Source organism: Capra hircus, chromosome 8, assembly GCF_001704415.2.
Source record: "Capra hircus breed San Clemente chromosome 8, ASM170441v1, whole genome shotgun sequence".
NCBI lineage: Eukaryota > Metazoa > Chordata > Mammalia > Artiodactyla > Bovidae > Capra > Capra hircus.
The window spans coordinates 29,874,560-29,893,102 of NC_030815.1; the positions used below are offsets into that span (position 1 = coordinate 29,874,560).

The following is an 18,543-nucleotide window of genomic DNA, read 5'->3' on the forward strand; positions in this document are numbered from 1 at the left end:
AGGTGGTGGATTGGAAGGGTTTTAGATGTGGTCTGAGTAATTCTTTCTCTGAAGTTAACCACAATAACAGTTCATTTTTGGTTTCTCTGCCAACTGCAACTCCCTGGTTACTTCCTTTTCCAGCAGTTGGAATTAAGTGACCACCGATATGAGGTGACATAAGAGTTAAGAATAGATTAGAGTTAGAATTTACTGTTGGAGAAGTAAGTGTTCTCCTGCTTTGAGGGGGCCTCTTCTGTGTTTTGGGGATCCCGCTTATGCTATTTTACTTCATGAGAAGGCACAGACATTGGAATATGAGGGAAAAATCTGTCATTGTGTGTCAGTAAATGCCAGGTTATTTTAGAAAGTGGCATTGTTAAAAGCAAATATACGATTCAAATTTAGGGTCTACTTCAGCTTTCCCTCAAATGTTTGTGGTTTTTTTAAGAAATTTCAGTTTTTTTTTTCAGTTGAAGAAGCTGTTGTCTGCAGTTGTTGCAAATGGGGGAAAAGGGTAATATACAGCAGAAAGAAATAGAGTTTTCCAAAGGGCTATTATGGTAACAGGGTGTGTCATTGTTCTAATGGAATACTTTCTTAGGAATGGAAGAGACCTTAATTCCTTACTGGTCCAAACTTCAGCAACAAGATGTTGGGAAAGAATTTTGTGCTCTGTTTTGAAACTGGTTTAACTAAACCTGCTGAGGCTCACCTGGAGTATACAGCTCCTGTACCCTGCAGATGGACAGCCTTAATCTGCCTCCCATTGTGTTGTCCCGAAGATGGCATTAACCTCCTTGAGGGATGAATACCTAGACTTTCATAAATGTGAAGAGTCTACTTTATGAAGTAGACTTCCATAAATGTGAAGTAGCTTTATTAAACATAAAACAGGGGGAGTCCCTGGTCAGTGGGTTCACCGTGTAAGTAGAAACTTCTCAAAATGTTAGAATCACCTGAGAAATTAAGCTGGAATATAGTATCAATTCTGAGGGACATTTGTCAGAGCAACTCGAGGCAGAAATAGCTGAGGCTATAGCAACATCGTGTAATTTATCTTTTTTTTTTTTTTTAAAGGTAGCTATCATACTCCGTGCCTGGAAAGTAGCCAATATTGTGCCATCTTTTATGGGCAGAAAGAAAGAGAAAGATTGATCTCCTAAGTTAGAAGTCACTGAGCCTTGCCTTAAAACCAGAAAAACTAATAGAATTCGTGGGAGATGAGACAAACATTTTGAAGAGAATCTTATTCTCTTTGATTGTCTGGAGATGATTCTAGCCAGAACTCAGACTGCAGGAGTAGTCCTTAACTGGTTTCGTTTCCATTTGGAAAAATTAGAAATAAATTGGAAGATAATGTGGGAATCATTAAATATATTTACGAAGATTTTATAAAAAGTGTTCTAGGGCCAAAAAAAAAAAAAAGAAAAAAAAGGAGGGAGAAGAACAAGAAAAAAGGCAAGGATATGGGAAGAAGGGGAACAGTTCTGATTTCAGCATTAAATCTAGTTAGTAGGCATGAGGCAAAGGGCAGAAATAAATAACCAAGTTTTATAATAAAGGAAGTCAAAAGAATGTCCTTGCAATTAATAGTAGAAGCAGCAATTGCAGTATGTTAATAACTTCAATGGAAGAGCAGAGTAGCCCTGCTGAAAAACACCAGCATAAGATGTTTCTGCTTAAATAAGACTGGATCCCTGTCTTAGGTGTAATGGCTAGGTTTGGGGAAAGAGACTTTTGTCTGTGGCCACCTGTCACATTTGTTGAAATTCACTATCAAGTTCAAAATTGCCTTTCCTAGGCAAGCAAAGAAAGCTTGCTGAATCTGAGCCATCCAGCCCAGTGCATTCACAGCCGTGAACAGCACATTGAGGAAGACACAAAAGAAGTAGACAGAATCTCTGCCTCTGCTTAGGAGCATGCAATTTAGTTGGGGAGACAAAACTAAATGCTAGAACCAATAAAAGAAGATTACAAAGCAACTTACAAGTAAGTGTATAATAATATGGCACAAATGACACAGATAAATGCAGAGGGGACATAGAGGAAAGAGGAGTGAGCCAAACACAACAGTGTCAGATTAGTTAGGAAGGCATGTTTCCTAACAGTACTGTAGCTTCTATGCTCCTTTCTGTATCAGTGATGAGGAATAACGTGGGATAGGAAATTCAGATGTTCCGCATTGATCTCTTTCTCCTTATCTGCCGAGTCTGTCTATCACAGATGGAAATTAAATTGATCCAACAATTTACTCTCCACAAAGCCATGTTGGTTTCTACCTAGTAATTTATGCTTTTCTTGGTGTTTGCGAATCGATCGCTATTATGGGATGCAGTCAAATCTGGGCCTGGATCCAGTAGGTTGGGGGATTATTGGAGTGGATATGTATGTATACACGTGAAATCCTGGAAAAATGGACTCTAGTTTCTGTGTATTTTTACTCATTGGGTAAAAACACTTTCAGGTTTTTTAAAAAAGCATGTTTAACTGCACTCAAATTGCATTTTTAGGGAATATGTCTTATTTGTTTCATATTACTCCTGACAGGCCCAGCCTTCAAATCCCCTTCAGTGGCATTGTCGCCAGACCTTTTGTTTTAAAAAAGCCTTTCCTTACCCCATGAATATTATAGATCTCTACGTTTTTTTCCCTCTTGACAAAGAAATATATATATGTATACGTATCTACAGATTTTCATGTAGTTTAATAAATAAAATATTGCTGCTGAAAGGCTTAGGAAAGTATACTTTATTTAAACACTTGACTTCATTGTTCTACCTTAAAAAATTTTTTTAAGTCCTTCTGAGGATTGTGAAATTCTTTCAAAACAAATTAAAAAGAAAACATTTTCTGTGATTTCTTTACAGATTCTGGACAATCAGGAAGTCCAAGCCACAATGATCCTGCCAAGAATCCTCCAGGTAAATATGTGTTCCAGGACGTTTGCAATCTGACATTGTTGGAGAACAAAGGTACCACTGTATAGATAAACACCCCTTAATTGGTCAGCTGCCTATTTTGTTCTGGAGGGCAGGTATGATCAGGACAAGATGTGATTCTATTCAGACCCTTCACAGTGGCAAATACCTCCACATTGGCGTCATCAGTATGTACCTAATCACTAATGTTTTACTTTTTGTTGGTGTTTCTTTGAAAATGAATATGCATGTATTTTATAGTTAGTTGTGTATCCTTCAGGTGCTAAAAGGCACTGCTGTTTGAAAAGCCAAAAAGTTTTCTTTCTTTTAAAATGCACAAGAAAAAGTAAAAATTTTCATACTCTTATTATAATTTATCAAATCTCATTACTTTAAAAGGTGGGGTCTGGTGGTAGATGATTATGTCTTCATGAGGGATTTTTGCAAATAAGTTTTTATTCCATAAGGTTCTTTATAGAATTCCCAGAATCAGGAAATAATGAAAATCAGGCTTTTCCTTTCATGTAATGTATGCCCAATACTTTCTTGGTTTTCAGAAGTTGTTTCAGCTCTAAAACTGGCTTTTATAAGAAATCATACTGTCTTTATGATTTTGTTTTTCCTAAGTTTGAAGACATAGAATTTTGATGTTGATTTAAGGGTAGTATCTTTTCTGATGAAGTAAAAACTAGTGCAAAGAAGAATTTCTAAAATTTTAATCTTAAAAGATTTTTAATTGTACCTCTGACTTTAGTAAAAGAATGCTCTAAGAATAACGTAATGAAAACAAAAGCAAAAAAAAAAAAAATCAAATCAATCACATATACCCTCCACGTCCCAAAAGGATCTCGTGTGTCTTTTCATTGAAAATAAACCCCAGATTTATAAAAGGTAATGATAAAGGTTTCCACAGGTCGACCCAGTTTTAGGTCCTTAATTGCTTGATCTTTCTATAATAATACTTTGTTAATGTGAAGTCGAAATACCTGAAAAATCCTCAAAACTACAAGAAAATATGTCAGAACAGTCTTGCTTTAAAATGATATTAGAAAGATATAGCAAGTAAATACATAAGTAAAGATGCAAAGTCAATACATTTTTTTCTTCCTGAAAGACTGAAGGCAGGATTCTTCCTTGCTTATATTTTGTTCTTTATTTTTATCTTAGGAAAAATTTTTTCACCAACATATTAACTTCTTCTATATTGTACAGGATCATATTATATGACAAAAGTAGGATATCCTTCAAAGATTAAAAATCTCTAGTTATAGATTAAAATGTATACTAAATTGATTTTTCTTTACTTTCATCAAAATCACTTAATATGACTACAAATTGCTAATGAAACATTCAAAAACTGAAAGGATCTAAATGTAATTTCCAGTTAAATTGATTGTTTTATTTTCTGTGTGGATGAAACCACAAAGGTGAATTATTTAGAATATACTAAACTTTGTCACAAATTTTCTAAAGTTGAGAAAACTTATCAGCTTGCAGTGTCTTCAACTTTATTAAAATTTCTTCTTTTTAGTTGACTAACATTTCCTCTGTGTAGCATGATAACCAAAAGTGAATTGTATCCAAACATTTTTTAAAACCGTCGTTACTCATTTTACAAAGAACGGGGAAGGAGGGAAACCTTTCCTAGAAAAAGAGTTGATAAGTATTGTAAGTCAGACTAAACAAAGGATATGTTCTTTGCATTTGAATGACAGCTTCGTTTGAAATTAATAAAGCTGTTATTGTTTGAAATGCATTTCTGAACATGTTCAGAAAGAATCATGCTCGCTTAAAAATGTTCTGTGCTTGAGCTGAATGAATAATCTCAGAATAGTTATGCAATGACAGAATTAGATTTTTCAGTATTTGTTGAGAAGCTTGCTTAAATTTTTCCTTTACTACATTCAATGTAACAGTTATTAATGTATCTGTTTCCATATAATATGACAGAAACAATCAAGATGAAACGTCTCTATTTTTTTTTCCTATTAAATTTTCCTTAGAAATCAACCTTTTGAGAACTATGTCTTACGACTGGAATGTTGTAGGTAACTGCAGACTATGATTAGTTGAATACTGTGTGCATGTAAATTGTACATTGGTTACCAGTTTTTTCAGAGATAGAATATAATAAAACATACAAAATATCAAAATGAAGTGGAATAAAATTAGAATTTTCTTTGATGATTCAGAAGCATTCCATCATTTTAACTTGCTTTGTGTATCATTATATTTTGGTCTAATAGTGGAGATTATGAAGGAATTCTGTTTGATAAAAGCAAGAGTTTGTTCTGTAATACCTTGAAATAAATCAAGCCATTAGGAATATTAAATAGTTTCTAATTGGAAATGTGAAAAAATCATAACTTATTAAGATTATTGTTTTGCAATCAATAGGGATAAATTATACTTATTATTATAAGCTCTTTTCATAAATATAAGCCTGTTTGGTATTTTTAGAGCATAATTTATCTCTAGGAGCCTCTGTTCAGCTGCTTTCTGGCGTTGGCTGAAGTGTGAAATCTCCGAAGTTCACATTTAGTATAAGAAGAAGGGTCTATATCTTTATGGACAAATTCAATTTACTACCATATGCAATGAAACAGTCAGATCCCTTTGCTGTTTGTATTGTTGTAACAAAGAGAAAGTAAACTTTTGAAAAAGATTGCCTTGAGTGGAAGCACTGTCTTGTTACTGCTAGTTTTCCACTGGGAGTGAGCAACCTCTGGACATTGCCACCTTCTTCTGTGTTTATTGCATAACAACTTGGGAAGAGACAAAAATTCAAGATCTTTTCAAGGCAACGTCTCTTTGAAATCTGTTTTCCTCTGTTGACATGAAGGTGGAAATCACATCCAATCCTCCTATAAGTACAGGTGCATGAATCTCCCACAAATGGGGCATCCCTCTGGCTTGGATTTTCTCCAGCATCAGACATGACTGTCTAACATGGAGACATTTCCTTGCTGATTCAGAAGAACTTCTGAAATGTGACCTTGAAGCTCTTTATACTGTAGTATGGAGTCTACAGATAGGCTTTTAGTTTTTAAAACTAAAACTAGTGTTTAGTGTTGCCTTCTTGAGATTCGTATTTAGTAAGCAAACTAGTCACAGGTATTTGAACAAAAGCTATGCATTTTGGGGAAGGAAGAATATTTGTTACTCACTATTTTTAAATGCATTTAAATAGTTTTTTATTGAGAAAAAATAGAGATGTTTTATCTTGTTTCTGTTTCTTTTTAAATAATAAAATAATATTTTTTATTATTTAAAAGTACAAATAATATGTTATTTAATGTTATTTATGTCAAATAATTTGTCACCTTATATCCTTTCTGGATAAAAATGGAGCTAAAGAAATACTCAAATAAGTTAAATAGTCTTAGTAATATTTCCTTATACTATTAATATTTTGTGATTTAATGTTTTGTCTTTATCCTTTGTTACGTAGTGGAGATGGGCACCATAATCTTTTCTGGGATAAGGTGCACCAAAAGTCTGACTTTGTCCAAGGACATGACAGTATTATTTTGGTTAAGAAACAGTAGACTACTTCATTTTTTGTATGAATCACGTTTTTCTTATTTATTTTGGGGTCAAAGGTTATATGTTTATATCTAGATGCTTCTTTTTGAACAGTAAATTAATCCCTTCTAAGCAACAGAACTGCAAGAGTCCTGTCTCAACTATAGGAAACAACTGTTGTGGACCAAAAGAGAATAAACCATTAAGTGAGGAACTTAGACACAGACCTAACTTTATTTTGAATGATTAAATCCCCCACTTTCACTTTGAGAAGGTGTGTGATTGGATTATATTCTTTTGAAATGAACTTTGATGGGCTATATTATTTTGCGTCTCTATATTCCCTGGGCTATGAACTTTCAGAGTTCCCAATCTCAGTCTCTTGCCCAGTCCTGGGGAGTTGCTTTCCAAGAAAAACAAGAGAGTCTCAAAGTTGGATTTTGCCCCTCAGTCAGCTAGAAGTGGATGCCTCGTTTTGGAGTTCAGGAAGAGTGTAGGTTTGTGGGGAGTTGTCTCTTGGAAATATAACAAGGAAACATTGAATCCTAGGACACTTTTTTGCAAATTCTATACTGAGAGCTTATGAAGCATTCTAAGTATCACTAACCAGAGCTTTCTTACCTAGAATGATATGGACTTATCCTGCTTTTCTTTTTTGCAAAATTTGTCAGATGCTTGTGTTGTTTTCTGAGGTGCTCTTGCATGTAGTTTGGCAAAATCTCTGGCAGCTATTAAGATCATACATTGGGTAAATGTCAAATAGTTTGTCATTTTATATCCTTTCTGGAATAAAAATGAAACTAAATAAATAATTGAATAAGTTAAATAAAGTGTATCTATTAACTAGCAATGTGCTTATCTTGCATTTAAGACATTATTTTATGTTTATATAAATTCTATATTTGAGAGATCATACAGTAGTTGCCTTTCTCTAACATATTTCATTTTAGCATAACGCCCTCAAGTCCATCCATCTTGTCCCAAATGGCAGGATTTTGTTCTTTTGGTGGCTGAATAATATGCTATTCTATGTGTGTACCACATACATATCACAATTTCTTTATTGATTTACCCATCAATGGACACTTAGGTTGTTTTTGTATCTTGTCTATTGTAAATAACCCTGCAATGAACATGGGAGTGTGTGTTTTTTTAATTTGTGTTTTCATTTTCTCAGACGTAGAATCAGTGGATCATATCATAGTTCTGTTTTTAATTTTTTAAATTACTTCCATTCTTTTTTCTTAGTGGCTGCCCCAATTTACATTCCCGCCCTTTTCTCCATATCCTCTCCAACACTTGTCTTCTCTTTTTGATAATAGCCCTTCTAACAAGTTCAAGGTGATATCTCACTGTGGTTTTGCTTTGCACTTCCCTGGTGACTAATGATATAGAGCATATTTTTATGTATCTGTGTATATCTCCTTTGGAAAACATCTACTGAGGATTTTTGCCCATTTTTAAGTCAGCTTTTTTGATTCTTTTGCTATTGAGTTGTATGATGTCTTTATATATTTTAGATGTTATACCCTTATCTGATATATTCTTTATCAATAGTTTTCCCCATTCAGTAGGTTGCTTTTCATTGTGTTGATGGTTTCCTTTGTTTGCAGAGCTTTTTAGTTTGATGTCGTCCCATTTGTTTATTCTTCTTTTGTTGCTGTTGCTTTTGGTGTCAGATTTTAAAATCACTACCGGGGTCAACATCAAGGAGTTTACTGTGTTTATTCTAGAAGTCTTATGGTTTCAGGTTTTACATTCAGAACTTTAATCCATTGAGTTAGTTTTTGAGTACAGTCAGATAGTTGTCTAGTTTCATTCTTTAGCATCTGGCTGTCCAAATTTTCCAGTACTGTTTATTAAAGAGACTGTCCTTTACCCATTGTATATTCTTGGCTCCTCTGTTAAAAATTCGGTTCTGTTCAGTTCAGTAGCTCGACTCTTTGTGACCCCATGGACTGCAGCATGCCAGGCCTCTCTATCCATCACCAGCTCCCGGAGTTTACTCAAACTCATATCCATTGAGTCGGTGATGCCATCTAACCATATCATCCTCTTTCATCTCCTTCTCCCACCTTCAATCTTTCCGAGCATTAGAGTCTTTTCAAACGAGTCAGTTCTTTGCATGAGGTGGCCAAAGTATTGGAGTTTGAGCTTCAGCATCAGTCCTTCCAATGAATATTCAAGACTCATTTCCTTTAGGATTGACTGGTTTGATCTCCTTTAGTCCAAAAGACTCTCAAGAATCTTTTCCAACACCACAGTTCAAAAGCATCAATTCTTCGGTGCTCAGCTTTCTTTATGGTCCAACTCTCACATCCATATGTGACTACTGGAGAAACCATAGCTTTGACTAGATGGATGTTTGGTGGAAGAGTAATGTCTCTGCTTTTTAATATGCTGTCTAGGTTGGTCATAACTTTTCTTCCAAGAAGCAAACATCTTTTAATTTCATGGCTGCAGTCACCATCTGCAGTGATTTTGGAAACCCCAAAATAAAATCTGTCACTGTTTCCATTGCTTCCCCATCTGTTTGCTATGAAGTGATGGGACCGGATGCTTACTCCTTGGAAGGAAAGTTATGACCAACCTAGATAGCATATTCAAAAGCAGAGATATTACTTTGCTGACAAAGGTCCGTCTAGTCAAGGCTATGGTTTTTCCAGTGGTCATGTATGGATGTGAGAGTTGGACTGTGAAGAAAGCTGAGCACTGGAGAATTGATGCTTTTGAACTGTGGTGTTGGAGAAGACTCTTGAGAGCCCTTGGACTGCAAGGAGACCTAACCAATCCATTCTAAAGAGATCAGTCCTGGGTGTTCATTGGAAGGACTGATGCTGAAGCTGAAACTCCAATACTTTGGCCATCTCATGCGAGAGTTGACTCATTGGAAAAGACCCTGATGATGGGAGGGATTGGGAGCAGGAGGAGAAGGGGGCGACAGAGGATGAGATGGCTGGATGGCGTCACCAACTCAATGGATATGAGTTTGACTAAACTCCGGGAGTAGGTGGTGGACAGGGAGGCCTGGTGTACCGTGATTCATGGGGTCGCAAGGAGTCAGACACGACTGAGCGACTGAACTGAACTGAACTGATGGGACCGGATGCCATGATCTTAGTTTTCTGAATGTTGAGCGTTAAGCCAGATTTTTCACTCTCTTTCACTTTTGTCAAGAGGCTTTTTAGTTCTTCTTCACTTTTTGCCATAAGGGTGGTGTCATCTGCATATCTGAGGTTATTGATATTTCTCCCAGCAGTCTTGATTCCAGCTTGTGCTTCATCCAGCCCAGCGTTTCTCATGATGTGGTCTACATAGAAGTTAAATAAGCAGGGTGACAATATACAGCCTTGACGTACTCCTTTTCCTATTTGGAACCAGTCTGTTGTTCCATGTCCAGTTCTAACTGTTGCTTCCTGACCTGCATACAGATTTCTCAGGTGTCAAGTCAGGTGGTCCAGCATTCCCATCTCTTTCAGAATTTTCCACAGTTTGTTGTGATCCACACAATCAAAGGCTTTGGCCTAGTCAATAAAGTAGAAGTAGATATTTTTCTGGAACTCTCTCACATTTTCGATGATCCGTTGGATGCTGGCAATTTGAACTCTGGTTCCACTGCCTTTTCTAAATCCAGCTTGAACATCTGGAAATTCACGGTTCTGGAATACACGGTTCATGTATTGCTGAAGCCTGGCTTGGAGAATTTTGAGCATTACTTTACTAGTGTGTGAGATGAGTGTAATTGTGTGGTAGTTTGTGCCTTCTTTGACATTGCCTTTCATTGGGATCAGAATGAAAACTGACCTTTTCCAGTCCTGTGGCCACTGCTGAGTTTTCCAAATTTGCTGGCATATTGAGTGCAGCACTTTCACAGCATCATCTTTCAGTATTTGAAATACCTCAACTGGAATTCCATCACCTCCACTAACTTTGTTCATAGTGGTGCTTTCTAAGGCCCTCTTGACTTCACATTCCAGGATGTCTGGCTCTAGGTGAGTGATCACACCATTGTGATTATCTTGGTCCTGAAGATCTTCTGTGTATTCTTGCCACCTCATCTTAATATCTTCTGCTTCTGTTAGGTCCATACCATTTCTGTCCTTTATCAAGCCCATCTTTGCATGAAATGTTCCCTTGGTATCTCTAATTTTCTTGACGAGATCTCTAGTCTTTCCTATTCTGTTGTTTTCCTCTATTTCTTTGCATTGATCGCTGAGGAAGGCTTTCTTATATCTCCTTGCTATTCTTTGGAACTCTGCATTCAGATGGTTATATCTTTCCTTTTCTCCTTTACTTTTCGCCTCTCTTCTTTTCACAGCTGTTTGCAAGGCCTCCCTAGACAGCCATTTCGCTTTTCTGTGTTTCTTTTCCATGGGGATGGTCTTGATCCCTGTCTCCTGTACAATGTCATGAACCTCTGTCCACATTTCTTCAGGCACTCTATCAGATCTAATTCCTTGAATCTATTTGTCACTTCTACTCTATAATCATAAGAGATTTGATTTAGGTCATATATGAATGGTCTAGTTGTTTTCCCTGCTTTCTTCCATTTCAGTCTGAATTTGTCAGTGAGGAGTTCATGATCTGAGCCACAGTTAGTTCCTGGTCTTGTTTTTACTGACTGTGTAGAGCTTCTCCATCTTTACTGTAAAGAATATAATCAGTGTGATTTCAGTGTTGACCATCTCATGATGTCCACGTGTAGAGTCTTCTCTTGTGTTGTTGGAAGAGGGTGTGTGCTATGACCAGTGCGTTCATTTGGCAAAACTCTATTAGCCTTTGACCCACTTCATCCTGCTTCATTGGAATACCCAAGGCCACATTTTCCTATTACTCCAGATATTTTTTGACTTCCTACTTTTGCATTCCAGTCCCCTATAGTGAAAAGGATATCTTTTTTGGGTGTTAGTTCTAAAAGGTCTTGTAAGTCTTCATAGAACTGTTCAACTTCAGCTTATTTCAGCGTTACTGGTTGGGGCAATGACTTGGATCACTGTGATATGGGATGGTTTGCCTTGGAAACGAACAGAGATCATTCTGTTGTTTTTGAGATTGCATCCAACTACTGGATTTTGGACTCCTTTTGTTGACCATGATGGCTATTCCATTTCTTCTAAGGGATTCCTGCCCGCAGTAGTAGATATAATGGTCATCTGAGTTAAATTCACCCATTCCAGTCCATTTTAGTTTGCTGATTCCTAGAATCTCGACGTTCACTCTTGCCATCTCCGGTTTGACCGCTTCCAATTTGCCTTGATTCATGGACATAACGTTCCAGGTTCCTATGCTGTATTGTTCTTGACAGCCTTGGGCTTTGCTTCCATCATCAGTCACATCCACAATTGTGTGTTTTTGTTGCTTTGGCTCCATCTCTTCATTCTTTCTGGAATTATTTCCAGTAGCATATTGGGCACCTAGCAACCTAGGGAATTCATCTTTCAGTGTCCTATCTTTTTGCCTTTTCATACTGTTAAAAATTAATTGATCATATATGTTTAGGTTTATTTCTGGTCTCTCTATTCTGTTCCACTGATCTTACATCTGTGTTATGCCAATACCACACTCTTTTAATTACTATAGCTTTGTAATACAGTTTTAAATCAGGGTAGATGCCTCTTGGTTTGTTCTTTGTTCTCTAGACTGCTTTGACTATTTGGGATTTCTTTTCTTCCACTGAAATTTTATAACTGCTTGTTCTATTTTTGTGAAAAATGCCATTGAAATTTTGCTAGGGATGGCATTGAATGTATATGTTTCTCTGGGTGTTGTGGACATTTTAACTACATTAATTATTATAATCCCTGAGCACAGAGCATCTTGCCATTAATGTGTGTCTTCTTCAGTTTAATTAATGTTTTTAGTTTTCAGTATAGAGTTCTTTCAATTCTTCTGTTTAATCTATTCCTAGATATTTTATTCTTTTTGATGTATTTATAAATGTAATTGTTTTCTTATTTCTTAATTTATTTTTCTGGTCATTATTAATATATATAGAAATGCAACAATTTTTTGAGTATTAGTTTCATATCCTGTAACTTTACTGAATCCATTTATTAGTTCTTACAGTTTTCTGATTGGGTTTTAGGGTTTTCAGTATAAAATCTTATGCTATCTGTAAATAGTACCAGTTTTGCTTCTTCCTTTCCAATTTAGATGCCTTTTATTTCTTTTTTCTTCTTCTTTTTCTAATTGCTCTGGCAAGGACTTCCCATACTATGATGAATAAAACTGGAGCCAGTGGGGATCCTTGTCTAGTTCATAATCTTAGAGGAAAAAAATTTCAGCTTTTCCACTGAGTGTGATATTAGCTGCAGGATTATCATATATGGCCTTTATTATGTTGAGGTACATTTTCTCTGTATGCACTCTGTTGATAATTTTTATCATGAATTGATGTTGAATTTTGTCATACTTTTTTTGCATCTATAGAGATGACAGAATAATTTTTATCTTTCCTTTTGTGATGTAGTATATCACATTGACTGATTTGTGGTTATTGAATGATCCTTGTATCACCTGAATTAATCTGACTTGATCATGGTGTATAATTTTAATGTGATATTGAGTTTTTTGTCTAATATTTTGTTAAGGGTTTTTTTAATCTATGTACATTAGGGATATTGGTGTATAATGTTTTTTTGTTGTAATGACATCTTCTACTTTTGTTACCATGGTATTACTAACCTCATGAGTTTGTACATACTTTTAATTTTTGGGTAGATTTGGAGAAGGATTGTATTGATTCTTTTTTGAAATCTTGGTAGGTTAGCTGTATTCAGGTGGGAATAGCTGATCATGATAGATTTGGTTTTCTACAGATTCTATTCTGGTGTCTTGGTTGGACACTGCCAGAGAAAGTCATTTGTGATTTGGGGTTGCGCTTGAAATCTACATCTGTAAAGTTTTCTACTGTTCATCTAGGTCTGCATGCACATGGCAGATACTAGGTAGACCTTGTGTCTTGCACCTCATCACCTGTACCTCAACGCTGGCTGTTTGTTCCAATGTAGTGTGGATTTGGAGAAGGAAATGGCAACCCACTCCAGTGTTCTTGCCTGGAGAATCCCAGGGATGGGGGAGCCTGGTGGGCTGCTGTCTATGGGGTTGCACAGAGTCGGACACGACTGAGGTGACTTAGCAACAGCAGCAGCAGCAGCAGTGTGGATTTGCAGGAAGAGCAGGACAGTTCTACCTGTCCTTATTTTCCAATCTAGATTTTTGTAGACATCTCCTGACAAAGGTACTTAATAATTGCTCTGTTGGAACTTTCTAAACAATAAAATACATAACCAAAAAAATTTCACTGAAGTGGTCTAGTCCTGAACTTTTATTTTTTGAGAGGTTTTGGATTACTGATTAAATATCCTTACTAGTAACTGGTCTGTTCAGGATTTCTGTTTCATCATGATTCACTCTTGGTAGGTTGTATGTTTCTAGGAATTTATCCATTTCTTCTAAGTTGTTCATTCCATAGAGTATAATTGTTCATTGTAATCTCCTATGATACTTTGTATTTGTGTGGTATCAGTTGTAATATCTCTTCTTTCCTTTCTGACTTTATTTATTGAAGGCATGTATCTTTTTTTTCTTGGTCAGTCTAGATAAAGGTTTGTCAATTTTGTTGATCTTTTAAAGAACTAGCTCTTAATTTCACTGGTATTTTCTATTGTCATTTTGCCTTATATTCATTTATACCTGTTCTAGTCTTTATTTTTTTTCCTCCTTCTACTAACTTTGGGCTTCATTTGTTGTTTTTTCTAGTTCCTTGAGGTATGTGTTTAGGTTGTTTATTTTAGATTTTCCTTATTTCTTGAGTTAGATATTTGTCACACTAACTTTCCTTGTAGAATTGCTTTTGTTGCAGCCCGTAAAGTTTGGTGTGTCTCATTTGTCTCAAGGTATTTTTTCTTGTTTGATTTTTCCTTTGGTCCATAGTAGTAACTATTGACTATAATAATATGCTAGTTTTGCATTAAAATTTTTTTTTTAATCAAACAATTTTTGAGGTTCATCTCTCCCCTACTCAACTTTATTGATACTGAGATTGAAGTTGCCAAAGGGTTGTCATGAATCTAATGAAACCAACCAAATAATTATGAAGAAAACTAGCATCTGCAATTGTACTTATCATCTACAGGGATCCCTAGGGCCTATATTTGACTTCTCACAATGTTTTTGTCGAAATTTAGCATTTGGAACAAACATTACTCTCTTAATAGTTACAGAAATAAAGCCACATTTATCTTTGCTGTTTGCATATGATGGCAGAAATTTACCATAGATCCTAAATAACCTTAGGGCATGTTTTATTTTAGAATATCATTCATGTTTAAGATCAAAGAAAGGGAAATATTTACTCTTTTTTTAAATACACTATTTATTTATTTGTTTTATTCTTCATGGAAAGCATTTTATTTTACTTATTTATTTTTTATTTAAATTTTTATCTTTACTTTATTTTGCTTTACAATACTGTATTGGTTTTGGCATACATTGACATGAGTCCACCACGGGTGTACATGAGCTCCCAAACATGAACCCTCCTCCCACCTCCCACCCTACATCATCCCTCCGGATCATCCCCATGCACCAGCCCCAAGTCTGACTTTTTAACAATAGTCCATTCACGCCTTAGTTTATAAGTTCATACCCACTCATTCTTGTATCCTCATTTATCGTATCCACCAGAATCAAGTTGTTGTTGTTGTTTTTTAATGGGGATGGGAAATGCACTATTTCATGATACATAGCTGCTGCAGCTGCTAACTTATTTCAGTCGTGTCCGACTCTGTGCGACCCATAGACGGCAGCCCACCAGGCTCCCCCATCCCTGCGAATCTCCAGGCAAGAATACTGGAGTGGGTTGCCATTTCCTTCTCCAATGCATGAAAGTGAAAAGTGACAGTGAAGTCGCTCAGTCGTGTCTAACTCTTCGAGACCCCATGGACTGCAGCCTACCAGGCTTTTTCATCCATGGGATTTGCTAGGGAAGAATCAGTTGAGTTCACTTCAGTCGCTCAGTTGAGTCTGACTCTTCGTGACACCATGAATTGTAGCACGCCAGGCCTCCCTGTCCATCACCAACTCCTGGAGTTTAGTCAAACTCATGTCCATCGAGTCAGTGATGCCATCCAGCCATCTCATCCTCTGTCATCCCCTTCTTCTCCTGCCCCCAATCCCTCCCAGGATCAGGGTCTTTTCCAATGAGTCAACACTCACATGAGGTGGCCAAAGTATTTGAGTTTCAGCTTTAGCATCAGTCCTTCAAATGAACACCCTGGACTGATCTCCTTTAGAATGGACTGGTTAGACCTCTTTGCAGTCCAAGGGACTCTCAAGAGTCTTCTCCAACACCACAGTTCAAAAGCATCAATTCTTTGGCATTCAGCTTTTTTCACAGTCCAGCTCTCACATCTGTACATGACCACTGGAAAAACCATAGCCTTGACTAGATGGACTTTTGTTGGCAAAATAATGTCTCTGCTTTTGAATATGCTATCTAGGTTGGTCATAACTTTCCTTCCAAGGAGTAAGTGTATTTTAATTTCATGGCTGCAACTACCATCTGCAGTGATTTAGGAGCCCCCAAAATAAAGCCTGACACTTTTTCCACTGTTTCCCCATCTACTTCCCATGAAGTGATGGGACCAGATGCCATGATCTTCGTTTTCTGAATGTTGAGCTTTAAGCCAACTTTTTCACTCTCCTCTTTCACTTTCATCAAGAGGCTTTTTAGTTCCTCTTCACTTTCTGCCATAAGGGTGGTGTCATCTGCATATCTGAGGTTATTGATATTTCTCCCAGCAATCTTGATTTCAGCTTGTGCTTCATCGAGCCCAGCATTTCTCATGATGTACTCTGTATATAAGTTATGTTAGCAGGGTGACAATATGCAGCCTTGACGTACTCCTTTTCCTATTTGGAACCAGTCTGTTGTTCCATGTCCAGTTCTAACTATTGCTTCCTGACCTGCATATAGGTTTCTCAAGAGGCAGTTCAGGTGGTCTGGTATTCCCGTCTCTTTCAGAATTTTCCACAGTGTATTGTGATCCACACAGTCAAAGGCTTTGGCATAGTCAATAAAGAGAAATAGATGTTTTTCTAGAACTCTTCTTTTTTCGATGATCCATGGGATGTTGGCAATTTGATCTCTGGTTCCTCTGCCTTTTCTAAAACCAGCTTGAACATCTGGAATACACGGTGCATGTATTGCTGAAGCCTGGCTTGGAGAATTTTGAATATTACTTTACTAGCGTGTGAGATGAGTGCAGTTGTGTGGTAGTTTGAGCCTTCTTTGACATTGCCTTTCTTTGGAATCAGAATGAAAACTGACCTTTTCCAGTCCTGTGGCCCCTGCTGAGTTTTCCAAATTTGCTGGCATATTGAGTGCAGCACTTTCACAGCATCATCTTTCAGGATTTGAAATAGCTCAACTGGAATTCCATCACCTACACTAGCTTTGTTCCTAGTGGTGCTTTCTAAGGCCCACTTGACTCCACATTCCAAGATGTCTGGCTCTAGGTGAGTGATCACACCATTGTGATTATCTTGGTCATGGAGATCTTTTTTGTACAGTTCTGTGTATTCCTGCCACCTCATCTTAATATCTTCTGCTTCTGTTAGGTCTATACCATTTCTGTCCTTTATTGAGCCCATCTTTGCATGAAATGTTCCCTTGGTATCTCTAATTTTCTTGAAGAGATCTCTAGTCTTTCCCATTCTGTTGTTTTCCACTATTTCTTTGCATTGATCACTGAGCAGGGCTTTCTTATCTCTCCTTGCTATTCTTTGGAACTCTGCATTCAAATGGGAATATATTTCCTTTTCTCCTTTGCTTTTTGCTTCTCTTCTTTTCACAGCTATTTGTAAGGCTTCCCCAGACAGCCATTTTTGCTTGTTTGCATTTCTTTTCCATGGGGATGGTCTTCATCCCTGTCTTCTGTACAATGTCATGAACCTCCGTCCATAGTTCATCAGGCACTCTATCTATCAGATCTAGGCCCTTAAATCTATTTCTCACTTCCACTGTATAATCATAAGGGATTTGATTTAGGTCATACCTGAATGGTCTAGTGGTTTTCCCTACTTTCTTCAATTTAAGTCTGAATTTGACAATAAGGGGTTCATGATCTGAGCCACAGTCAGCTCCCAGTCTTATTTTTGCTGACTGTGTAGAGCTTCTCCATCTTTACTGTAAAAAATATAATCGGTCTGATTTCGGTGTTGATCATCTGGTAATGTCCATGTGTAGAGTCTTCTCTTGTGTTGTTGGAAGAGGGTTTTGCTATAACCAATGCGGTCTCTTGGCACAACTCTATTATTAGCCTTTGCCCTGCTTCATTCCGTACTCCAAGGCTGAATTTGCCTGTTACTCCAGGTGTTTCTTGACTTCCTACTTTTGCATTCCAGTCCCCTATAATGAAAAGGACATCTTTTTTAGGTGTTAGTTCTAGAAGGTCTTATAGGTCTTCATAGAACTGCTCAACTTCAGCTTCTTCAGCGTCACTGGTTGGGGCATAGACTTGGATAATAGTGATATTGAATGGTTTGCCTTGGAAATGAACAGAGATCATTCTGCTGTTTTTGAGATTGCATCCAAGTACTGCATTTCGGACTGTTTTGTTGACCACGATGGCTACTCCATTTCTTCTAAGGGATTCCTGGCCACAGTAGTAGATATAATGGTCATCTGAGTTAAATTCACCCATTCCAGTCCCTTTTAGTTCACTGATTCGTAGAATGTCGATGTTCACTCTTGCCATCTCCTGCTTGACCACTTTCCATTTGCCTTGATTCATGGACCTAACATTCCAGGTTCCTATGCAATATTGCTCTTTACAGCATCGGACCTTTTTTCTATCACCAGTCACATCCGCAGCTGGGTATTGTTTTTACTTTGGCTCCATCCCTTCATTCTTTCTGGAGTTATTTCTCCACTGATCTCCAGTAGCATATTGGGCACCTACCACCCTAGGGAGTTCCCCTTTCAGTATCCTATCATTTTGCCTTTTCATACTGTTCATGGGGTTCTCAAGGGAAGAATACTGAAGTGGTTTGCCATTCCCTTCTCCAGTGGACCACATTCTGTCAGACCTCTCCACCATGACCCGTCCATCTT

General features: G+C 37.1%; 1 protein-coding gene across 10 annotated transcripts in view; it reads left to right on the top strand.

The window, feature by feature from the left end:
• Positions 1-18,543, top strand: part of NFIB (nuclear factor I B) — a 263,181-nt gene that overhangs the window by 140,284 nt on the left and 104,354 nt on the right. For all 10 annotated transcript variants that reach the window (XM_018051952.1, XM_005683657.3, XM_018051953.1 and 7 more), the window contains exon 3: positions 2,850-2,903. In XM_018051952.1, the coding sequence (XP_017907441.1) occupies positions 2,850-2,903 (54 nt within the window). The remainder of the gene's footprint in view (positions 1-2,849; positions 2,904-18,543) is intronic.